The sequence below is a fragment of the Nanorana parkeri genome, unplaced genomic scaffold, assembly GCF_000935625.1.
Source record: "Nanorana parkeri isolate BGI_ZX_2015 unplaced genomic scaffold, ASM93562v1 scaffold16, whole genome shotgun sequence".
NCBI classification, from domain to species: Eukaryota; Metazoa; Chordata; class Amphibia; order Anura; family Dicroglossidae; genus Nanorana; species Nanorana parkeri.
The window spans coordinates 3,572,308-3,599,143 of NW_017306284.1; the positions used below are offsets into that span (position 1 = coordinate 3,572,308).

The 26,836-nt window shown below is 39.8% G+C and overlaps 1 protein-coding gene across 1 annotated transcript in view; it reads left to right on the forward strand.

The window, feature by feature from the left end:
* Window positions 1-26,836, forward strand: part of RIMS2 (regulating synaptic membrane exocytosis 2) — a 532,133-nt gene that overhangs the window by 390,621 nt on the left and 114,676 nt on the right. Inside the window, exons 21-22 of the mRNA XM_018559015.1 lie at window positions 14,399-14,578; window positions 18,844-18,953. Coding sequence (XP_018414517.1) covers window positions 14,399-14,578; window positions 18,844-18,953 — 290 coding nt within the window. The remainder of the gene's footprint in view (window positions 1-14,398; window positions 14,579-18,843; window positions 18,954-26,836) is intronic.

Consider the following 26,836-nt stretch of genomic DNA (forward strand, 5'->3'; position numbering starts at 1 on the left):
CTAATTTAAAATATATTTTAAATTTGCAGTTTTCATTAAAATAATACCTGGTGAGCCTGCCATGCTTATTCAGACACTCTGTGTTACAGGGTGACAGCAGTCTGTCCCTGTCTATCAGTTGTCACCCTGTCACACGCTCCGCCAATTGGAGCCATGCAAGTGCAGACTTGCATAGGCATGGTCCACTGTTGTCACCATCAGGAAACCGTCCCTTATAAGGTGGCCACGGGTTAATTGTTTTTTCTTTGCATATTCATGGCTGATTTAAAGTGAACCCGTGCTTTTTCCATGCAGTCTAAAGCAACAGGTTCACTTTAATGACCCCTTCCCCAGCGACACATACCCGCATTTCCTTTGTTTCCCTTCCTCTGCCAGTAGCAGAAGAAACTACTATGTGCAAGCTAGGAGTCATTCAAGTCATAGCTCACACAGGGCTATGGACTCTACTCATGTGACAGCGCTAGTGCTTAGTGATTGGCTCAGGGCTGTCAAATCCACCTCCATACCCGAAAGTACCAAGTATTTTCTTCACTCCCGGCAAATGAATAGAGTAATGAAGGAAAGGTAAGTATGGGTTGCCGGGGAAAGAGGATTAAAGCAAACCTGTTGCTTTGTCCTGAAGTTCTCCTTTAATTTGAAAATCCCAGATAACTATAGGTATGTATGGTTCAGCTGAAAACCTGCAAAAGAATCCATCTTTTTGTCCTTTCCTTATGGTATAGGATTACAAAATAATAATAATATATTGGGTTTCAGGAGAAGTGTGTTTGTTTCCATAACTACACTTAGGCCATAATGCTGCAGTGCGAGATTAGTTTGGAATTTAAATAGAATTGCACCCTTCAGTCTGTTCCCCAAGGACCTGCATTGTTTATGATGTATGTTGCTCTCGGTAACCTGCATTTCTCGGCCAATTCAACATCTCACTGTTCTTGTTTTCTGTCATGGCTGCAGTCATTATCTCACACTACCTCGCACCAGGTTCAGTCAATCATTTGACCAGCATCTAAGAGAACCAAGGTATATCTTTGTATTCTTTCAGTGGTGTGTGGTGCTTCTGCACATGCTGTGTGTCTGAATCATTTGCTGTGGAAGCAATTTAGTGTATTTTTTCCTGTTGGTATTTCTTAACGGTAAAGTTCCATATATTTATATTTTGAAGGGAATTTCTACCTTCAGTAAGAAGGACAATTATTGGGGTCGCCAGCTGTTCCGAAGCAATTTTTGCCTACTAGCTCTGTCACCCAGCAGAATAATTCACAATGAAACCTGCTGTGGGGCTCTGTCCATGAAAATGCAAGGTTCACTTATTTTCTACCCTCCCAAATAAAAAGCAGTAGCCAAATATTGCAGAAACGCTCTAGCACTGTGCAGGAGCACATTTTCAGGAGATTTGGGATCCTCACACAGGATCCCACAAGAAGACCCAGCGATGTCACCCTCACCTAAACAAGCATGGCGGAAGCCAGGGTGTATGGCGAGTATTTTTTTAAATTCTGATTTATTTATTTTGCTTTAGCCTTGAATATTTTTATTTGGGGGTAGCTAATAAGTAGACTTTAAGGAAAGAAGGGTTTTGATTCTGTATACATTTTAAGAATTTGTTCTCTTCCTTTACATACCTTGATCCTGATACAGTCATGCTCGAGTCAGGCTGGGATTAGCAATACATGGTCTACACAACACTACTTACTATTGCTTTTGTATGGTAATACATTTGCATTCACACTCACCTCAAAGATGAGACCATCACCTTTACTGCAAGGGAAGTCCACTCCCCGGGCCTAGGGTAACGTGCCTTTTGCATTTTGATTATAATAGCCTGCTTCCGCATATATAACATACTTGTAAGTATTTGGGACTAGGTAAACCTCAGTAGGGATAAGAGGACATATTTTTGCAGGCTTCATAGCAGCAGGTGTGGTTGTTGCCCTTGCCTTTATGTTACTGGGCCATGTGAAAGTTACTTACGTAAGTTTAACCTTTTACATAGCACATCAGTCTGTATTTATAAGGTCAACTCCACCTAGAGCTGATATTTCCATTTTGGGTTGGTGCCAGTGGGTTACATAACCTGCTGGTGCCTTACATCTCAAGGTACAAAAGCAAAAATTTCCCAGCACAGTCATCAGCCAACCTGCAAAAAAATACACATTTTGCTTAAATCTCAAGGTGACTCAAATTGTGATATACCCCATGGTAGTTTCCACATCTGCTCTTTCCAAGAGACCATAGGTAAGGTGTCACTCTCTTCTAACTGGATCCCCTAGTTGTTTACCCTACATTGCATGAAATATAAAGAGGAGAGCGACTCCCATTATATGGCTTTGGAGTAGCTGGAGAAGTACGTCATGACTTGGAATCCCAACACTGATATCTAGAAGCCAAAATAAGTATGTCCCTAGAAGTACCAGTTTTGGGTAGAGTTGGCCAGTATCAATTGCTTTTGCAGTGGTTTCAAATGTGGAAATATTTGATTGCATAGGTAATGAGCTTATTGTCTCTGCCCCTTTCTTGGCAGCACGGATCACCCCCTTTACCCTATCTTTTGTGAAGATGCTATCCGATTACTGCGCTCCCGTAAGATGTGCCGTACTTATTCTGAGGGTGCTTACAATGATCATGAGAGGTATACATGGTGTGGAACATGCTGCAATACCTCCATGCTGCGTGCCCTTTATATATATGGCCGTGTATGGCTATATATAATGAAGTGTGCACACAGTAGATTAGATGCCTCTGCATGGAGTGTTTGTTTGCTTTTTGTTTGGCAAATAGTAACTTTTTTAAATTTGCTTGTACACAGTGCCCAGTAAAGCATGTGGGCTTTCTGTACCAAAGAGTGTACTTAGGAGTCAATAGGTAGCTTGCCTGCTCCCTATTGATGGCACTGGCAGTGCAGCTGCACCGCCCTGGAATCAGTATAGGGTCCTCTCTCCTGGAGCTTAGCCTTGTATACATAGAAACACTACCCTCCTTACCTTGGACACAGGAGGACACAGGTGGAAATCAAGCTCCTCAGTACGTAGAACACTTGCACATTAGGAGACTACCAACAGGTAGTTAAATCTCTCAGTAGCAAAAAGATGAAATCACCCAATAAGCCCTAGTCTTGAATGGCCCCTAGCATTAAAGTGAAGAGTGTCTGTATTGCCCATAATCACCAAACAGACTGCAGAGAGTGGAATGTTTAAAGTGACCCTATGGCTGTAAACAACAAAAGAAATGACCATTTATATAATGCTTATCCATCTTTCTGCATGCCTAGTCAAATTTGGCTTCCCGATCTTAGGTTGCTCTGGTATTGAAATATCCACTAGTTTTCCTGGTTGAGAGTCTGGTTCCCAATAACTATTAGTCAGTGAGATTACCCATCATAGCCAAGGTCAATAGCGAGGAGCCATAGGAGGGGGTGAGGTTAGGCTGTTGACCAGGAAAGCTGGCAAATGTTTGCATATTAGAGCAAACTGGTGTTCAAGGAACTTGGAGATGAAATTGTAAATGGGAACAGAAAGAGTAAATCCAAAATTTTTCAGTTGCCACCTGAGTAGCCAGAGTAGGTGCAAAGGGGATATTTCTCCTCAATTTGGAGAGATTTCTGCTCACTTGCTTTTGTTTGTATGACAGGGATGAAGGGATGGGAATATAGACAACAGAAGAAACATGGCAGACATTCTAATCCTTCCTCACTGTATTTGTTTATCCTGGAGTTTAGCTTTAACATTTCAGGTAATATTTAGTTTAAAGTCCATCGCTGGGCATGTCCATGGTTAAGTGCTTGTTCTTTGCTGGAGTAAAGCACTTTTACTTACTTGGTCCCCGTTCCCCTGGCAATCAGCACTGTCATCTTCTTTCCCTCCTCTCTTCCTGTTGGAAAGTCCCTCGGTGTCCTCACATACAATGCAGGCTTATGGAACCTGCATCAAACATGATGACGTCAACAGTCCTTAGATCTCCAGAGTGATGGAGGAAAGAGGCTGTAGGGATCAGTTTAGAAGCTCGGAGGGAGCTGATCAGGTAAGTAAATCTGCTTTAATCCAGCCAATAGGCAAAAACAAGTACCTAACCTTTGCAGTACAGGAGTAGCACCACTGCACGGGTAGGTTTTTGGTTTGCCCAGAGATGGAGGCATGCAAACTCCATCTCAACTCACTAAGTAGCCAGGCAAGGATTACTTGCATCTATCAAGAATGAATTAAATCTATAAAGTTGTATGTAAACCTAAAACCTTTTTGTTCTAGTTTTGTATAGAGTGGGGGATGGTTAGAACCTCTGCAGGAAAGTCACCCTCTCTTTTTGTCCTGGTGACTATTGTCACCAAGACAGAAAGTGATGGAATTTCAAAATTTTGACTTGTCACCAAAACAGGAATAGTGGGAAAATCTTCCACTAGCGACAATTTTTCTGGTGATATAGTATCTGTCTAAGGCCCCGTTCACACCATAGCTTAGCGGGTATGTGCATTGCAGTGATTTCAGTGGGTTCCTAGCCATGCAACAAACACAGGAAAGTAGTGCATGTAGCAAGTTCTGCTACATGTTTTTTAAATTTTTTTCTTTGCACAATCGTGCACGTTTTTCCAGCCGCATTTGGGGTGCCTGTAACTAGCAATGGCCCCGTAAAAAAGTTTGGCATTTTGACGTTTTGGCAATGGAACGTGTTAGTGTGAACAGGGCCTTAGAGGGGATTTCCTTCAATTTGAAGAGACTTCCTTTCACTTCCTGTTCCATCTATGAGACAGAATGTGAAGGTAAATATCCCCAATGGGATAAAAAAAATACCTTACAAGAGTTTTTAACCATTCCCTACTAAACAAAAATGAAGGAGCTTTTGTGTCGGGGTCCTCATGTTTATATATAGTAAAAGCAAGTATTTTAATCACACAGGAAATTGAACAGTTGTATAGCTGTTGTACTGTTTGTCCTGTGTTTAGGAGGACTGGACAGGAGAGACGAGTGCCTAATGTAAATTGTGATGAATCTTCCCCATCTCCTGAAAGGTATAATTATTAGCTTCCTAGAAGTAGTATATGGGTAGCTAGTTGTATTGTGTTACAGAATATTGGAGGTTGTACAGCCTTGGATGGGTTTCATTTGATTAAATTGTTACCTAACATGACACCTATTTTATTGTGGATGTCAAGAAGGATCAGGTCTATAAAATGCATTGATCAGTGCATTATAGAATGTGCAGCCATGCATCTTTATGGTGTCATCTAGATGCCATTCCAGGAATCTGTCCCTTCCTATTGAAACTGCCTGTAAATGACCTTTAAGAGTAAGCAATACTAGAAAGGAACTTATGAAAGAAAAAATCCCGTTTGAAAAAGCTTTCATAGTGGCCACTATTTTTTCTTATGCTGCATTCACATGCATTCTGGGATTACTGCACCAAGAACATATGGATTCTTGCAGCAGGAATCCAAGGTGTCCTGTTTGATTGTCGCGGCACGCAGGATAGATGTGTCCAGGGACAATCACCTATCCATGCCTTCATGTAATCCTACCATGTATGAATACATGTGGACTGCTGCTGACAGATGCAACCACCAGGTCGTTGACTTGAATGTGTACAGCGGCCACATCTAAGTGTAAACACCTTGGATTTCTGTGGTAAGAATTTGTATGTTCTTCCTGCAGGAATCCCAGAATACAGCAAAGTCCCATGCGAATGGGGACTTAGATCACGGAAACCAAATGTAATCTGCACCGTGGCGACTAGAACAGAAGGGCAGCTTCTAGCTCAGGTTTTTCTCTTTTGCCACAAGAGTGATTCCCTAGAAATCAGTTTTGGGTGGACTTTGCCGTGGTCAAATACACTGGCTTCCTAAAAATCTCAGGGGTCATGGTGAAGGATCTGCCAAGGTATGGACCCTGAGTGGTGTTATCAACCCCTTGATATATTCTCCCTCAACTTTCATGGGGAGATGATTTGATGTGTATGGAGGTACATGTCCTGCCTGCCTACTATGCCTTGTTGCAGCGGGAAGTCTAGGTATGCTTACATTTAGGGCAGGTTCATGCCATTTTCCAGGACCAGATCTGGAGCACAGTGCATTGCGTTTTGCCACGATTATGCCACAATTTTGCCGCTTTCGGGAGGTTTTTTTGTGTGCTTAAATTTGTGCTTAAATGAGTGCACTGCTGTGTAATACAAAAAGGAGGATTTGTTTAATCAGAAGAGTGATTATCCCATCCATGAATGACACTCACCACAATTACGATTATTGACCATTGAGTTATATGGTCATGGATCTTTGATGAGTGTGTTCTCAGTTACCTTAGCACATCGGGAGTCGGGAGCACTTTATTTCAGAGGATCATTGTCACATTGTGGATTTTTGCACAAGAGCACTTTATACGGATTTACTAAGGACTATTATTGAATATTGTTATATTGATTATTAATATGTTTGAAAATGTATGTTTATGAAAATGTACACATTGTTTGGAAGTTTATGCACGTTTATGAGCAGTAGCGCAGGGCACACGATTTATCAATAAGCCTATAGTAACAGGAGTGTGTAGGCATACAAAGTGCACTACTACTTTTCTAGGGGAATTCGAGGTAAAAAGTAAAATATTTCAGGTACTGCTTAGGCACATTAGGACTTTGTAGATTTCCCCTATAATATAGAACATTTCTATTTTTTTGAGTTCAGGTTCACTTTAATGCCAGATAACTATATTTAATAACTATTGAGGAATTCACTCATTTGTTTGCAAGTGTGAGTACATAGGTGTGATTTTTTTTCTCTGATTATATGTGTGAGGATCATACAATGTATTATTGAAAACTAATATTTGCAGGAATAAAAGCCATTTTGATGTACATAGTTAAGCTTTGCTATTGCTTTCTTTTTTATCTTTTTGGAGTGTCTGGCTTGAATGATCCTCGTATATAACTGCATAGAAGTGGCTCATTTCAGGTTGATGTTTTGTTTTATTTTGTAACTTTTCTTTTTCGTTTTGGCTGCGTTGTAAAGGTTATACAATGGTGCAAGTGCTTGGGCAGATCATGTAGTCAATGGTACAGCAGAGCCCACGGGGTAAGTACAGCGTAGAGTAACCAAAGTCAGTAGCTTTAGATACACACATTGCAGTGTTGATTTTCCAGTATGCAATATGAACTGTAGTATAAGATTCAATTCTGTAACATCCAATAACGTCGGACCTCTTAAACACTTGCATTTGAATAAAAAACTGTAGAACCAATCGCATTCTCCATTATTGTTTGTAACACTTTATGGGAGATGTGATTAGTTAAAATGGCAGTAACAGTTCTTTCCTTTATATCATAAGTATAAAAAAAGTATATATAAATATATATAATTGTGTATATACTGTAATTCTAATCATTCTTAACATTATACTGCCCAAATATGAAAACCTGGACTACAGTACAATCTAGACATACAGAATATTGTTTGGGGCTAGCATAAGAATATAAGAGGTATTTCTAAAACTTGTATATAGTAAAATTAAAATGTATGTTGTAACCAATCAGAGGTTACAACACACATAATACAAAGGGAAATCAGTGTTCTGTTGTTTTCTAAAAAAGTGCCAAAACTATCTCTTTCCACTGTATATGTTGTTAAGAACTATGTACACAGGGTGTCTATTTATTATTCTTACCTGCAGCTTTGAAGTAGCCTTCCTCCATCTAAGCAGTATTAGATGTGCCAAAGAAATGAACAACACTCACATATCTAAGCAGTGCAGTACTTATTCATTTCTGGTTTGAGAGTGATAACATCATGCTTAGCAGTGTTTCTTTTAGGACGTTTAAAAATGAATGGGGTGGGCGATTGATACTAGACATGATAACCTGGATGTGAAAACCCGGATCCTTCAACCATTTGAATTCCTTCAAAGAGGTGTTTTTTGAGAACTTCTTTTTGAAAGCTCCACAAATGCAGCACTCATGGCAATTTTTTCTCAGTACGGTTTGTTACTGTGTTTGGACCCTACTGAGAACAATGTATCGAATGTACGGATTCTGTTTTCTTCGCAATGGTAATACCAGTATGGTTTGAGACTTAAACATGTTGGAAATGTAGGGAGGAAATATCACGGTTCTGTTAGCACAGTGGTGGCATTTGTTTATTGTTTTGTCAATAGTAACTAGATCAGAATTGAACTGGATCTCCAAGCAAACAGCTAGTTACACAGTTGGAATATATGTATGTGAATTTTTTTATCTGCTAAAGGATTTGCAGTGCTGTTTAGCTAACATTGTGATTTGTACACCTCTGCCACATAGAATGGTAGGTTTCTATTTCTTTGTTCAGCACTGAAGCTTCTAGTGTCACAAATCTGCCACCATCTACTGGAACCACATGGAGCACAAAAGACATGTACTAAGAGTCTAGAACTGTATTTTATTAATCCACGGATATCATAAAGGTAACAGAAAACAGCCAACGCCTTTCAGGGCCAAACCATCCACCTTCATCAGGGATTTGACAGCAGTCTTATAGACTTGGGAGGTACCATAAGCTTGTAAGCTTGGGTCACTTAATCAGAGCTAGGGGGATTGAAGATGTCAACACTGATTGTCTGTATTAGGCAGTCAAGAAGTGTCCTGAACGTGTCTGTCTCCAGTCTGATCATTGGGGAGGCAATCAGAATAATTATACTGCTGATTCACTGTCCGCAGTGGAGCCAGGTAATCAAGAAAGCTGGAAAGCCTAAACAGGAAATAGTTATCTATGCAGTGTGGCAGGGCTCATGACTTCGGGAACAGAATAAGGGACATAATAAGGGAATAAGGCTTTGAGCTTTTGGCGATGGCATCAGTTTGAGATGCTTCTGAGATCATACAGAATTCATCGATAGATGCACTTAACCTACAGTTGACCTCCTTCTGACCTGCAGTTGACCGGCTTCAAGCAGATTTTGAATTTACTTTGACTTGGGAGGATATGTGAGCAAAAGCCCGTGGTGATGGGCACAAGGCACTGTTTACCCTTTTTTTTTTTTTTACTGATTTGCCAAAAGGACATTTCATTCACATCTTTCTACCGTAATGGAGTTGCAGTGACCGGTGCAGACATCAGACAAGTTCCTGTGACTTATGGAAAAATGCAGCATGTTTGCATTTTTCCACAATGCACTGCAACCCACCTAAACAGCATTGCAGTGTGAAAAGGGCACATAAAAAACAGTTGTGGTGACTGGCATTGATCCAGTGTGGAAAAATGCCTGTCACCGCACATATTGTGAACATAGTTTTAATGTCTACTAGATTTGCCTAGAGTTCTGCTTTAAATTAACCCATTTGTGATTATATAGAATACATGCACGTTCTGGTCTACTGCCAGCCCCAACACCACCAATACTACCCAAGGCTAGCCCTGCAGGTTGGGAGAGGATGTGTTCTGGGGAGGAGGTAGTTGTTCTCTTTTCTGCTCATTTTTTCAAGATGGTAAATGTGCCTTGTCAATTTTTGTTCCCAAATTTTTGTGTACTTTCATATTGTCTCAATTGTGAGAGCCATGTGTGGCAAGCAATGGTGAACTATTCCAATGATCACAAACAGGTACAACATCCTAAACGTATGACAGCATCTACAGTGTAATATGAAATGCACAGAGATACTGTGGTAGCTTTCCTAATGTCTTGGAAGGTGTGACCTACTTACTGTGTATTTTAAATGTATTGATTTATGAAATCATATTTATTTACCCTACTTAAAGCGTTTGTAGTGCACCTGTATACCTGCACAAAAATAGGAGAAGAAGCAGAAATTTTATTTTAAAATACAGCTGCATGGAAATATATATCTCCCTTCAGGCACAAGGTAGGGAACATAGAGACATCCAAGAAAGTGGATGTTTTAAAAAGGATAATAGGCAATAACAGCCTCCATATTGTACTCAGTACTAGTTTATGTGTATCCCTGTAAACAGCAGTGCAAGGGCTGACCTAGGTTGGAAAGTGCACAATGACATCAGTTAGTTAGTAAAATTGACATAATGAAGGAAAGTTAGTCCCAACCTTTTTGCTTGCTGGCACACTCTTTCTGTACTATGAGAAGTTAAGCATAATACTCTGAGTTTAAGCCCACATCTACATGCAGAGAGCGCTAGTAGCTTGTATTTAGTTGGGTAGTGGGTGATTCCCCAAACCGCCTAGGACCCCAGACTTAACTGCCACTGTCATTGTTGTGTCTCCTTTTCATCCCCAGCATGTCTACCAATGTCATATCTACTGCCTGCTGATTGGCCGTTGAGTCAGTAAAACGTTTTATGATGAACAAAATGGACACTGCTAAACTGTGTGTAGAATTAAAAACGCCTATAGTGGTGGTTGAGCAATATCTTTAGACCTAGATCTCTCCAGCAGCAGCTGTCCAACAACAATGGTCCGTCATCATAATAAACCATATATCACAAATAGCATGCCATCATAAATGATCACTACACGACAGCCAGGGTTATATTTTAGCTATTAGGTTGACCCATAACAAAAAGATTTCAGTTTGTAGTGAGTTTGTAGTGTGTAGTGAGCAGAAAAATGAGCGTTGATAGATGCGGTCAGACTCTGAGCATTCAACTATTTAGATATTCTTATTGGCAGTAATATTTAAATATTCTTATTGGCAGTAAATTAGCTTTTCAACAAGCTCCCACTGACCTTTAGCTGCAGATACTGTGGATCAATTATTCCTCACATTTCACAGTAAAGCACTGAATTTATCCAGGTTGCTTTCTTAGCAACTCATCTATCACTGCTCCTCATTCCAGCTGTGACTCAGCAGCTCAGCCCCCCTGTTCCCCTTCCCAGCTGTGACTCAGCAGCCTTCTAATTTTGATGTAAACACAGGGCAGTAGCTCTGGGAGGGGGGGAGCAGAGAAGTGGAACTGCTCAGTGAATGACTTGGATGACTTCAGAACATCGGCTTTAATCTCCGTGAATGTATTGTTCCACAGTACCTTCAGCCACGGAATATCCAGAGCCTGGTCATAGGTGTACTTTGACTTATTGCATATTACACTTTGCCTTTTTAAAAATTACTAAAAAATAGTTACCCAGCACTGCTTTATTTTTTAATATGATGATGATGTGATTCAATAGCTGTGAGAAAATGCCTTGTGTTACAGTTCTGTAGACAAGTTCCTTTATTGTTGGCATAATAATTAGATCCTGGTATTGCCCATATTGGTGAAGATTGTAATTACACTTTAGCTGTTAATTTGGTTATTTTGGTTTTGTGATGCTCTGTGCAGACATTACTTTGGCACCTGCAGGAACCAATTGCAGTTTCTTGTGTGGTTTGAGCTGTGAAATTGGGACCAGTGGAGCTGTCGCACATTGTAACAAACAAGGGTTTATGTGGTGTCAAGAATTTGATTGGCTGCCGTAGGCAGTAACTTTGCAATTGTTTTTTATAGTCATAAACTAGATTTTCTCAGTTATAGAAGGAGTTTAAAGTTATTTGATGGATTCCGGTAAAGATGAAAAAGTAGCCATTTCTAAAACTGCAAACCAAGTGTCAGCACAGCAATACTTCATACCAATCTGTGTGTGGTGCTAGATGATTCTCTGAAACGGGTAGGCTTCTTCCTTCTGAATTCGCAGTTGGTGCTAAAAATGGTTTCCTTAGCCAAATTTAAAGAGGCTAAGTTATGTAGAAGGCATCAAGACTGTTTTAAAAAACTGGAGTAAAAAAATTTAATAAAGCTGAACCACATATTCACTTATTTCCTCTGGACATATTTTCTCTCCACCAACTCTCCTTTCGGTTTTCATAACTCAGATACGTAAGCTGAGAATGGTGTCCTTGTGTTATTAAATTGTGTTTGTGTGTGTTACCGTGTGGTTTTCTGCAATTTTGCTTCTGTGCAGTATGCTATACATGTTAACGGTAAGTAACGGTAATTCATTGTTATCAATTAGATGTAGCAGGTTAATATCAACACAAGTTATGCCTTTATGTACCTCCATTCAGCACTGTCTTCTTACATTGCCTCATTTAATATTACTGAACCCAGGTGCAGGTTTCACGGGACTGTGTCCTGAAAACGTTTGCAAGTTGTTCCTCAATAACTGTCCTAAAATTGACCTTAGCAGAACTTATTTCTGTTTTGAGATTGTCTCCACTGATTTTCTATTGTCCCTGAGAAATGCTGTCACAAATCAAGTGCAGCATAGAGATGAATAACAAGGGATGACTTGCACTTGTTTCTGGAAATGTCTTAGATTGAAGCCACAAAAAAAAACTTTCTGGTTTTCAACCATCTGAGCTTGACAAGTACATCTGTACTCACCTTCAGCTTCATAAACTCAGGGGTGAAAGGCAGGTGCCCCCAGGTGCACTGATTTTCATGAGAGCATGAAACCTTAGGCATTATAATATGCAATTTTTGTCTTCTGTAGGGAAAGAGCTAGATCAGCCTTCCCACCATCCACAGAATCCTGCTGGCCACTCATACTGCCCATCATATTGATGAACCAGTAGGGAGTTGCAGGAGGGAGTGTCAACTCTTTATTTCCTTGCAGAAGTTGAGATTTGCATATAAGGAGGACCTTGGGTTAATGTCGAAGTCGCCTGTGCCTTTCTATCATGGCAGCAGATTATGAAGTTGATGGTAAGCATGGGTGCACTTTAAGCTACAAATAATTATATATTTTTGTATTATAAATATTTTATTATTCAAAGAGAATGTATTGCTATTTGTGATCTCTGCAAATACTGTATTTGACTTTTTATATCACTTTACAACAATAAACACCTTTTAAACAGGTGTTCATTGTTAAGCTCTGTTCTTTAGAACTGTCAGAATCTGATTGCTCTGATCAATATATATGAACTCTACCATTTCCTAACTCATATATAATGGGACTATTCTGTCTTCATTCACTGGTTTATAGGCAGAGCGAAAGATTCAGGAGGACCTTGTAGTTCAGCATATGCCATGTTGTCATGTCTTAATTGTATATTCTGACCTTTAAGGCCAGGTTACTAAATTACTATTTTTGCTGAACATTTTGCTGATCACCACAGAGGACACATTTTGTACTAGAAATGCTCCTATACTTTTTGAGTACCAGTGGCGATACTTGGCATTTTCCTGAGAACTACCAGGGTTGCAGCTGGGGCCTGGCTCTGGTGCTCCACCACTGTCCTGAAATCATCAGTTGATATTGTTTTAGAAAAACTGTCACATGACAATAACCAAAAATGTATCAGTACTCGTACTTGTAAGTACTTAGGCAAGTACCAGTACTTGTACTCGCAAAACTGGTATTGGTGCATCCCTTTATATATATATATTTATAAAAACAAAATCATATAATAATCTAGTCCAGTCTTGGAGCTGGAAAAGTATCTATACTTACTTGTACTTGTACCAAGTACTGTACTTGGTATCGGTACATTCCTACTTTGTACTATTGTTTATTTATAATGAGCTAATTGACATTGTCATGTATAGCTCTATAAGCCCTTAGTGGTAAGTAAGTACAATATCTGGAGCCCAAGTACACAGTTTGTAAAGGTTTTTAGTTTTGCTTACTTATTTAAACAGGCAGATCAGCCAATTTTTGCACAGAGCAGTCCTTACACCCTTGAACATACCAATCCTTCTACCCAGAGCCAGAATTGCCAGGCTTCCTGTCTGGGCCTCATAGTTTTCCTGCCATAGATCTAGTGTCAGGCATTGATAATTGTATAATTGACTGAAAACTTTTCTCCAAGGAAATTCTTCACGACATGTTGTTCTCTTGTAAAAGCAATACATTCTCTTTATATTCTGCATTATTTTATACCTAATTTAGATATGAAGAAGCAACCTGATTGTCAGATTGAGATAAGTGTCTTTGCCCTGCACTATTTGTTTGTTATATAAAAATGGTAATGTTAAGCACACTTATCTCCAATGCAACAAAAGAAAGTATTGGTCAGTTCTTTAGATGATCACAGCTCAAGGGCTGCTTAGAGTAGCCATTTCCATACCTGTTGATCTTTGCTGGCTGACATCTTTTTAGTGTAGCAATATTATAGATTCTCAAACACCAAAATGTTTAATATTCTTTGACATGATTGATCTAGAAATGCTGGAGGGATTATATCTCCACCAAGAACAGCTTGGGCCTTGTGGAGAAGAAATGGGAAGTCAAAGTGTCGACAACATGTCCCATGACCTCCATTAAGATGAAAAATAATGGTAGATTTTTGAAGCTATCAAACGCTTAATTATTCTTTGTAAACAGCACACAAGAAAATGATTGAATTGTTGCATTGGGCAAAAAGATCTTGCTGCTGTGCTTGGTATTACTTTTTTGAAAGTGAATTAACAGTGTTGGGTCAGGTAGATGTACACTATTAATACATCTCTCCTACCTACATATAAAGAAAGGTCAACTGAGCGGCTTTCTGACTAACATTTCAGGAATTGCGAACCGGCAGATAGACACCCATATCAAAGATCCAGGTCCACAGAGCAACGGCCTGTACTTGAGCGGACCAACTGCCGCTCCCGATCCACTGAGCGCCCTGATTCAAACCTCATGAGGTCGATGCCTTCATTAATGACGGGAAGATCTGCCCCTCCTTCACCTGCCTTATCGAGGTGAAAAATCGAACAATGGCTCCGCCTAAATCCTCTCTTATTCCCTCCCCCCCTCCCACAGAACCACCATTTTATTTTCCCAGTAGCTCTCCAGTCTCTTTTTGTCATTCTTGGCTGATCACGTTTTTTAACAGTAAATACTAACGTTTCGACTGCTGACACACTACTTATATTCTGTGCAGGATATAATGGTGTGGGTGCCATTGTACGTTGTTTACTAACCGTATTTAACTGCATTTGTTTTGTGGGTTTTCTCATTGTTCAGGAAGCCTGGTTTGAACTCATAGTGCACACTCCATAACAACCATGTCTTCTCTTGCAGAGTGAGAACTTTTGTTTGTCTTCATCCGACATTGCTTAACCAATGAACTTCATGTCATCATATGATTTGTTAATTATGTTCAAAATAGAGGTTATTTTCTTCGTGTAGAAGTTAATAAGTTCAGAAAGGCGTATCTTGTATAACAAAAAAAGCATTTGGTGCAGCTTTGAGAACAAGACCTGCTGCATACTTGCCAACATTCTTGATCATCCATCTGGCTCACTCTAAGCCCCACCCAGGATCAGTTTTAGGGACAAATAGGCCCCATCCTGATCTATCAGAGCCTCACCCTGGATCAATTCTTGGGGTACACAGGCCCCATCCTGATGTAACTAAGCCCTTCCCAGAACCACTCCCCACCTTCCCTATTTTATAATTAAGCCCTTTCCCACTGGACTGTTTGCAACTATGTCTATAGTGTGTGGTTTTGTAATTCAAGTCTGTACAAGATGTTTTTTACTTTTATATCAAATGGAAGATATATTTTCAGCACTTATTAACCTATTATAAATCACTCGATATTTTATGGAGAGCATCTGTAGACATTTTCCTTATATTGTAATTAGATGGATTTTAAAGATTTTTTTAATGCTCCTTTTAGTTTTGGCAAATACTATCATGTATTTGTTCTGTCATAATTAGTCAAGTATTTGAAGATAAAAATGTAACAAATAAAATACCTGCAACTGACTATTAAAGGTCCAATATCATGAATATTATTGTATTCTGGTTAATACTTGTGAGGATTTATACATGTATTGACCAGCTTACAGTCACTGACAGTAAACATTTACATTTATATTACAATTTCATGTTCTTATGTTAGAATCACACAACTTTAACGTGCAGTTGTGTACATAAAGTAAAACCTGCAATGCACCATGCCTGTTCTTCAATTTAATGGAAATCACAACCATCAAAACCTCAGACTAGAGCTACGTGCACATTTACCAACAATGCTGTACGAGAACCTAAATAATAATTTAATTTGTATTTAATTAGGTATTCCCTTGCAAAACATAATTGTTGGTAAATCTAGAAGATTGCACTGTCAGATTGTAACATATGTCACCAACTTTAGACTGGCAATTTTTAAAACCTGGAATGTTACACATTCACATGTCCAGTTTGTAACCCAATGAGCCTCTAAAATGATGTTAGAATTTTAAATAACACTAAACTCAGGAGTTGAATATTAAAGATGTATTCAAGTACCTTAACTATTAACAATACTGTACCTTATTTGTGTATCACTCGGCTATAGATCCTCAAATCCTCTCTGAATTGGTGCTGACACTGTCCTTCCTTCTGGAGGGTCACTACTTTTGTTCCCCATGGTCCCTGTGTGTGTTGTAAAGTAGCCACTTATCTAAACTCGCTCCCATGATGGACTACAATCTCAATACAAATTCGTAAACTAAACGTGAGATTGTAGTCCATCACAGGAGTGAGCTTGGAGCGGTGGCTACTTAACAAAACACACATTGACCATGTGGAACCAAGTAGCCACCCTGCAGTAGGAAGGACAGTGTCAGCACCAATTCAGAGATGATTTGAGGATCTACAGCCGAGTGATACACAAATTAGATTTACCACAGTATTTACCACATTTTTGGTAATGGTTAGGGTTCGTCAATGCATTTTTAAGATTTAACTCCCGAGTTTAGTGTCACTTTAAGCGTCCAGCAGTCCATCACCTCTCTGTCCAGTACTCTAGTCAGCACTACCTGAGAAGCATTGTTGTTAGGAGCACAGGAGGGGGACCGCTGCTCTGTGTTGAGAAGCAGTCCTGCCTCTCTAGCATGCTGCATTTTAACCCTTTCTGCAGCAAATAGGACTGTTAAGAAAAAAGAAGCCTGCAATTTGTACTGTTTATGCAGCTTTGACAAAGCTTGAACAGGGCTTTAAACAGGTTATTTAATTTACAATATGAACAATTTCTAGGTCTGACCAACCTTCATGTAGCAGCCTCGAAAAGTTTTTTTTAACGTTCAATATAAAATTTTCAAGGGAAATATTACCCACTTTAGGTTTCTGCGTAACCTTTATATACACTAATTACTAAGTGGCAACAAACCAAATCATATATATATATATATAGTAAGGTACAGTCATAGCACTTACTTTGCAGAGAATGTTAGGCTTGCTAATGTGAAAGCCCAGCATTGCCTGCATGTTTGTTTCTGGTCTGTTAAAAAGGATTAAAGGAGAACTATGGGGTTAGGGCTTTTCCCCATAGTTTTCCTTAGGGTAACGGGAGGACACAAACTAGCGTCCTCCCGTCACCCTAAGCTCAGTATACCGCGAGCTGCAGCTCGCGGTATACTGAGACGCCACAGTATACCGCGAGCTACAGCTCACAGTATACTGAGACGCAGCAGCTGAGGCGGATCCCGACAATTATGTCTGGATCCGCCCAGCTGCGTGAGTGACAGCTGGCTCTGCCTATATAGAGGCAGAGCCAGCTGTACAAGCCCCCTCCCACGTCCGTTCCACCAGTTAGCGCTGGAGGAGCGGGGAGGGGGGAATCCAGCCCCTCCCCTGTCACAGCAGAGAGCTGTGACAGGATCGAGAAGTGAGCGAACGCCGGTATTTGTTCGCTCTCTTCCCGATCTACTGAGCCGACCTGTGACAGTCTCATTGTCACAGGTCGGCTAGAACTATGAGGTGAGTGAAAAGCACTCACCTCATAGTTCTCCTTTAATCCAGACAGGTCAACTGGCTGCAACTGATATTTCATTTCCCCATTTAAAGATAGATTTAATAAATATAAAATACGGCATACATTCCCAATGGCATATTTGTTTTTGCATACTGCAGAATAACTAAGGTACACTGCTTGTGTGAATGAAGCTTCATTCTTCAGTGTCATTACCACAAATGTTTACTTTACATTGAAAAAACTCTGTAGTGTCTCCCTTTTTTAAGCCCTGACTTAACAAATGGGTTTGACACTCTTAAATGGTACCTCAGTGTTAGGTCCTGCAATGTGTAAATAAACATATGAATGATTGCACTGCAGGAAAAAAATACCCGAACTGGAATGCATTACTTGTATATTTACAGACTATACCTAAATCATTAAAACACAGTGATAGGATTATTTGCATTAAAATGATTATATATATATATATATACTGCTTATTTACCTTTTACATTTTTAAATGCACATACTTCTTTCACCTTAAATATAATGCAGAGGGCACTCTTCCGTTAATATACTTGATGTGATTTATAATGGTTATTCTGTGTCACCACTGTATTCACCATGTTAACAAATCTATTAATTTTTTTTCTCCATCATGTGCCATAACAGCTTTTTTTTTTCCAGTAATATTAAGTATTAACCTGTGTGATGGAATTGTCTTCATTGTATCAATCCGATATTATGCTGACATGTCAACCTTATCTCTTATCTGTTTACTGTGTCACTTGCAGTGCTTTAATTGTGCCAATGTCACTATAAGAGTTAAAATGATATATGTATATCAGTAGTTTGTTTGACCATGGACATATCCTTCTGCATCATTGGATTCATCAGTGACTTAAAGGGTTAGTTTGCCCAAAAATCCTATTTCAGTTTTAGATGGCTGGCAGCTAGTCAAATCACCTACTGGGTTGTTCTATCTGTACTCTAGGACTCCAGCTGAAGTATTTCTGCACTTCAGTTCCCAGGACCACCCTCCATTGTATGGAGGGAGGCAGAGCCAAAAGTCATTGGCAATAAGATATAGTGACTGGAATCCCTGAAAAATATAAAAAAATCCAGTGGGTGACTCATCCCTCTGACTTTGACTCTAACTAAGCCATCTGCTTTTGGTGGACTTATCCTTTAAGTAATGCTGACTAACATTATTCACATTTTAACTGGAAAACAGCTAGTCTGGAAATTTACTCAGTAGATTTTAATGCTGTGCGCCTTATCTAAACACTTGTTTTGTAGGGCACATCCTCGTACTGGCTCTGTTCAAACAAGCCCGTCAGGCACACCGTTAGCAGGACGCAGAGGTCGTCAGCTGCCGCAACTCCCACCGAAAGGGTCGCTGGACCGAAGTAAGTGTAATATTTACTCTAAGCAATTTACAGAACACATTGAATATATAAACCATAAAGTCATCAAAATAATTACTTGACAAATGCCTTCAACTTAATTAGATGATGAGATGTGATGTGATTAACCCGTAGGGGCCTATTCATACTGGAGAGTGGATATTGCTATCCGCTCACACTGGATTCCGCAGTATTTCCTCCATACTGCGCCCACATTTTATAACTAATTCTGCAAAACACTGCAGATAACAAAGAGTGTTTGGAGGAGATATTTGGTTACATGACTTTGACAGATCATGTGACTGGGTTTCCCTTCTCTTGGCCTTTTTTTGTTTTGTCTCTAGTCATTGATATGAATGGGGCTTTGCTTTCTTTGGCGCGCTGAAGAAAAATGCTAAGCACTTTTGCAAAGCAAACTACTCATGAATTACTCTACTCATGATTAATAAATGTTCTGGGTTTTCTGTATGTTTGTTTTTTTTTTTACATTTTAGCAGGCCAAGCTGGAGCAAGTCCATAATACTGCTTTATAAATGCACCCCAAATTCAGTTGGGTTACTATGGGATGCTGCATATTTATTATTGCTTTTTTTGTATTTTAGCATGGGCTCTTCAGTAATGAAAAACTGCAGAGCTAAAGGCAAAGTAAATAAGGTAAAGCTGTGTTCACTTTTAATTAGTGATGAGCCTGGGCTTGGTTTGAACCCAGTTCACCTGAATTCACCCAAGACTGCTTAAAACTGTGACTGTTACCCCTCCTCCCAGCCCAATTCATTTTGAAGAGGCGCATTCCTCTCACCGCAGCTATATGTAACAAAGGGGTGGGGAATGCCCCTGTTGCAACTGCCGTCACTAAATGAGCTGGGAGTGGGGAGTGGAAGTCACAGTTTTAAGCGGGATTGGGCAAGCTCAGGTGAACTGGGTTCGCATCAAGCCCAGCCTCATCACTACTTTTAATACCCTATTGTGCAAGATGATTAGCTGATTGAAGTGAACACAGCGACGCGTTATTTACAATGTTATTACTCCTTTAGTAAATTCTTGAATATTATACATACTTATTCAGAGGGCAGTGCAAGGAGCAATTTTGAGGTTTAGTCTAGGACCCTGTAGAAATCAATTTTGCTTTATTGCTGTCAAATTGAATTGTTTGCTATTAATTACTTTATTTTGAATCATAATCGGTCTTTAAAATGTCTTATCAAAAAAGTCATATTACAAATTAGTTTTCAGCAGTTAAAGCTGAACTCCAGGCAAACAGCTAAATGTACTATTGAAATACACATGCTGTATGTGATCTGTCTTGTCTAACTTAAGAGTTGAAACTAAACTCTAGGCACACACCTAAATACACAGATACAATACACATATTTCAACTTGCTTACCTGCCAAAGGATTTGTATTTCTAATCACCCATTCCTGAGATTTTTACAGTCCTGTGCAGCCAGTTGCAATTTTAGACTTTGGAAGGTATACAGTTGTGTCCTCTGTCCAATTCAGCCTTCTGATTGGAAAGTGAGAGTGGAGCAGAGGGAAGAACTCATCAGTGTGCTGATGCTTCTTATCCAAATAGTAGCTGAGGTGTAATCTTAACCAAACTATGCCGCTGCTGTAAGTGGAAGTCTAGGACCCCACTGGGCTGCTTGACAGGGTGTCTGGATCAGAAAACTTTCTACACAGAAATGCAATTTCTTTTTTTCAGGTGAAACAAAACACATATATGTATTTAATTTGTGTATTACTCTACTTGCCTGGAGTTTAGTCCTAAACCTGGTGAATACATTTTAATTGGTCACTGCATGTCGTTTTCCATATAGAATAAGATTGTGGTGTTAATGATGGTCAGGACATTACAGAGTGCAGTTGCAGCAGACGTTACAGAACTTACTTCATTTAATGCCAAACACGACGAAAAAGTATTACAAAACTTACAAAATGATTTTAAAGTTTTTTATGACCAGTCGTACTTTTATGAAATACATATTCTAGTAAAAAACATCTGTGGTGTTGCTAACCTCTTCTTCTTAAAATGCTAGCTGCTTAGCAGCCATACTCCGGGACTTATCTGGAAGAAGTGTGCTGCTCAGAAGTTTAGAAGTTGGCTGTTCCAAGACAGTGACTCAGAGAAGCCGAAAGCACCCCGCCAACTAGCATTTTTCAAGAAATTTAGTAATGGCGGCCCATGTATTTCTAACAGTACAGGTTTCCTTTAAACGGATATAATCATTAATACCATACCTGTCCTTTTTAAACCTTTTTTTTTTAAAAGTGAGCATGATTTCTATATAAATGTAGGTGGGTTAGCCATATAATGGACTGATTTACTAAAAGAATTGAGAATCGTAACAACAAATCATGTGAAACTTGACATCAGTTATCCATCCATGTGAAAAGTGTCTGCACATAATTGGACATTCAAAGTAATCAGCAATTTGCTTTTCACATGAATGAATAATTGAAGTAAAATTATTCACACAATATTTGGAATGAAATTTCTCAAAATTTTTAGCCAATCAACTTAGATGAGCTGGAGTAACATTCATCGAGATACAACCTATCTGGTGTTCTGATGTCACTAACTCCATGTGAGATGATTGGCTGGATTCTCTTGACTTTGGCCCAGCCAAGAAATTGCTGCCCCTATATCATTACGTAACAGGTACATTATTAAAACTATATAATACATATATTATAAACAGTGTACATTTAGACAAAATAAAGGATTTTTGATTAACAAAACTGTTTTGCATAGAAAGAAAACATTAAATAGTTTCATTAACATATTGCTGATGTCTCTTATATTATTAACAATTGGTCCAGGTCCAGTATTTTTATTGTTATTTAGCTACAGAATTGCAAGATCTATTGTTCTTGATTGTACAATGCATTTGGTATCTTTCATTTTATAACGTATGTTCAAGTTTCCATTCAGTCTTTACATCAGCAGGTCTCTGAATGACTGCAAAGATAGAAATGCCATATTACAGTGTGTTTAAAGTCAAATGCTTCCCATAGTAGAGCAGTGGAGAGTTGACTCCAATGGAGAGTTCACTCCAAAATCCAAGTGCAAGTGTGATTGGTATACCTGGAATTGTCACCTGTGTCTTCTGAGCTAAAACTGATTTTCCGCTAGAGGTCGTAGGACACAAAGCTGTTGTAGCACCTGACCCCAAGTGGATCACTATAGCAATATACACATGATAGCAGAAGCTTGACTGAATCCTTGAGCTTAGCCTTTAAAGTGACCCTAAACTCAGGAGTTAAATCTTATAAATGCATTCAGGCAGGTGCAATAGGTACCTTACCTATTAACAAAAATTTAACTTATTTGGGCATCACTCAGCTGTAGATCCTCAAATCATCTCTGAATTTATGCTGACACTGTCCTTCCTTCTGGAGGGTGTGTTGCAAAGTAGCCACCACGCCAAGCTCTCTCCCGTGATGGATTACAATCTCAAGTTTAGTTTACTAATTTGTATTGAGTTTGTAGTCCATCACATGAGTGAGCTTGGAGCTGTAGCTACTTTACAACACACCCAGGGACCATGGGGAACAAAAGTAGCCACCCTCCAGAAGGAAGGACAACGTCAGCACCAATTGAGAGATGATTTGAGGATCTACAGCTGAGAGATACACAAATAAGATGCATGCTTGATAATAGTTACGGTACCTGGATGCATTTTTAAGATTTAAAGGAGAACTATGGAGTTAGGGCTTTTCCCCATAGTTCTCCTAAGGGTAACGGGAGGACACAAACTAGCGTCCTCCCGTCACCCAAAGCTCAGTATATCGCGAGCTGAAATAATTATGTCTGGATCCACCCAGCTGCGTGAGTGACAGCTGGCTCTGCCTATTTACAGGCAGAGCCAGCTGTGCCCGCCCCCTCCCCCGTCCGTTCCGACAGTCAGCGCTGGAAGATCGGTGCGGGGAGGGGGGAATCCAGTCCCTCCCCTGTCACGGCTCTCTGCAGTGACAGGATCGAGAAGTGAGCGAGCGCCGGTATGTGTTCGCTCACTTCCCGATCTACTGAGCCGACCTGTGACAGTCTCATTGTCACAGGTCGGCTAGAACTATGAGGATAAGTGAAAATCACTCACCTCATAGTTCTCCTTTAACTCCTGAGTTTAGTGTCACTTTGACAGGAGTCCTAAAGACCTGGCGGGCAGCAAACCCTTTCCTAATCTATTTTCTATAAAAATATCTGAAGACTTCATGTTGCTAGAGCAGTGGAGACCTGGTTTAAGATCCTCGTTACATTCATTAGAATAGATTTTTGTGAAGTGTCTATGTATTCTAACCATAGTAGTAATTTGACAGGTTATATTTCAAGCACATACAAAATGGCTGCCGCCATAACAGTTATGTACACATAACAATTTATAGATGGCAGCGATGTTCTTGGTACACTATCTCTGATTTACCTGTATTACAGTTTAAAGAAATAATCTATTTTATATATTTTTTAATGCTATCATTTTAAATCTCATTTGTATTAGAGATCATATTTCTGATTACTGTCTGACTTGTTTCTTTTCCCATGTGACATGCTAGTAAGATAATTTATCATCTCCATGTGACACCCAGAAGGAATGTGTACCAGAGAGAGGCATGGCAGGCAGTGTTTAGGCTTACCTCGATTAATCAATGTGTATTGTGGAATAAGAAGTCATGTGTCTCCACTTCTTCTAATATATCATGCTCAGATATCTGCTCTGTGAATAAATGTGTGTGCACTTGTATTGATAAATAAAGTCAACACCAGCATTTCACTTTTTTCACACCTTCACCTAGCAACTGAAATAATGCATTGGCCTTTCTATCGACCTACTATTCCAGCCAGTGTTGTGGAGGTCATCTCTGCCACAGTCATAGCATCCTCAAAAGCTTTGTATTTATTTTTCAGCATTCAAGTCTAAGAAGTAAATTTATAAAAAGTTTGCAGAGCTGTTCTCTCTGCGAACATCTGACTTTGACTTTTTCTAGTGGCCATAATGCAGTGCAAATCAAAAAGTCAGCTGAATGGCTCTGCAAACATTTTATAAATACACCTCTTAGTATTTACCTAAACTGCAATGTTCAGACACTCGGATTTTAGCTCTCCAGGCCCAATTTTATAGCTTCTGTTGTTGGCATCAGTTTGACAAGCTTCTGAGATCATACAGAATCCAGTGACAGGTACATTTGACCTGCTGTTGACTTCCCTCTAATCTGCTTCAAGAGGGATTTGCCATCGCTACGACTTTAGATCTTTGTGGTCACGGCACATTGTATATTTTATATAAATTGTACATGTAACTGAAATGATACAACACTATTGTAACTTTTGAGCCATGCTTCAGCAGTAACTTTGTAGCAGAGATTTGCAGCGGCTACAAATCCTTCTCATTATTTGAGAAGTGTATGTATCTACGGAGTTGCTGATGTGGCTGGCTTGTCGGACTTCTCTCTGCAGCTGTGAGATCTACCATAATCGGCAATAGCTGCAGGAGATGACATGAGTCTGCCTACTCCTGAACCCCGTCTGTAGGCAGCTTTGAGACATTGCAAAAAAGTTGTTTAACGACTGAGCTACAAATTGCATGGATTACTTTGATCCAGTCCTTTACCTTACAATTAATTTTTTCCTAGCAACAAAAATGAATTAGTATAAAAGTAGTATTAGGGCTTGTTCACACCAATTGTGGTGCGTTCCAGAGCGGTAGCCTCTGTTTATAGTCTCTCCAGTGATGAATCTGTTTCAGACTTTTGCAAACTATTGCACTTGTCTGCCTAGAAATCCATAACAAAAGTCACCAGCACCCGAGGATACGTGCAAGAAGTATAGGCACTTTTTGATTGTATTGTCACATGCGTCATACAGCCGACGTTTCAGAGCCACTATGTTGTCCAGAAGAAGGGACCCTGCGAAAAGTCTGCAGTGCAATGCAATTAAAAAGTGCCTATACTTCTTGCATGTATCCTCGAGTTCTGGTGACTTCTGTTATGGACTGTATCTGACATGGCGCCACCCGTGTTGTCACTTCAAGTACCAATCTCCCGTTAAGGTCTATATGCTGTATGGAGTGCAGGTGACTTTTTGATATTTGCCTAGAAATCAAGACACACTGGTCGCAAATACAGTGTAAACCTATCCCAGAGACTTTGCTGAACGAGAGGCACACTGATTTGTGACAAATTGTATTGCTATTTGTTGGGAAAATATCTCAATATCTCACAGATGCCAGGAGTGTACACTTCACTGGCCCAGATACGCAGGTAGACTACAGTTTAAAAACAATTGCTAGCATACAGATAAATTAAGTTCTTTTTGGAACAAACAAATTTTCTTCTCTCTCTAAACTGTAAATATTTGCAATTCTATCTCAAGACTCTACATCTTTGCAATATTTGTATTTTTTAAGTTTGGTTTTGCTTTAAGAAGCTCTACATTTTCCCATTATTCCATGGGAGGTTAGATATTGTTTAGTAAATCAGGCCCAGGCTCTCTTCATGTCACCTTGCTTTACCTTACTTCATATTTTAGTATATCAGGCTTTATCTATCAGTGTCATAGTGCTCACCAACTTGCTGGGCCATTGCTGAATGTTAGCCTGAAGTAATACAGTTTTACACTTTGCTATTTTTGCCCTACCAATTCTTCTCAGCCTTCTAAAGCACCTGCACTTGCTAAAAACAAGGTGGCACGGCTGAAGGTATTGTAATAAATGTTTAAAAGAGGCATTTCTCTATATTAAATTGGGGAACACTGCTTACTTTACAGCTGAGACCTGAGTGTTCCACACAGGCAGTTGATATTTCCATAAGCAATTTATTTTCAAGAGCGCTTGTAAAATATAGCTACAATAGTGTGCAACAGAGAAATGAGTCAGCAAACATAATATTTTCATGTATTTATGTATTAGCCGAGCAGTAGGGTTTCATTTGTTATGTTGCAAATAAAGTTTAGTGAATGTTGAACAGCTGCCTGGCCCCGTGAGATATGCTGGATTCTTATTTCTTACCTTAAATCCATTCAAACATTATTTAAAAAATATGTTCTCACATTATTTACAGTATAATGAATGATGCCTTTGTAGACCTACAAGTTTCCAAATATATTGCAGAAATAGAAGAACCTGCCAGGTTACTCTAATAAACAGTGCAAGGAGCACAGCGCTAAGTGCAAAAAGCGTAGCAACCAGGCAGAATTCACTTTACTGAAATCAGATCAGTACATGGTAGAGTGTAATTGGTTAATTTGGGTTCTACCTTAACACTTAGCTCTCAGGGTCAGAATAACCTTTTGTGTAAACAGTGCATCTGCATAAGGGTCCTCTTGGACTTAGGGGCCTATTTATACTAGATTTGGATCTGACAGGGGCTCTGACCCCTGCTGTCCTGTAGACTTGGTCTTTGCTTACTTCTAGGTAGGGTTTCCACCCCTACCCAGCGGAGCCCACCTCATATTATGCACACACCCCCGAGACCCTACAGACCCATGCAGGATGTGTGGTGGGCTCTGCCCACCAAAGACCCCACAGAGCCCACCACAGATCCAGCACAGTCCACCCGAGACTTTCTGCTGCTCTGCCTCTTCCGCCTCCTCGCCGACTCCTGTGCATCTCTTGACCCCTCCGCCGACGCCTCCTCCGCCAGGCTGCCTAACTGTTTTGGGGCTGCATTTTTGCCGCCCCCTGAAAACTGCCGCCCACGGAAAACACCTTGTTTGCCTCACGGCAGATATGCCCCTGAAGCCAGACCTGTGCATGCATGCACCCTCTCCTTTTAATACATTGGAAAGTTTGTGCTCCAGCTGGGTTCAAACTCTGTAGTACTGCATGATGTGCGTGGTCCCAGCTTACAAAGTTTTGAATAGCCAATCTGCAGCCTCATCTTGCTGAATCGAG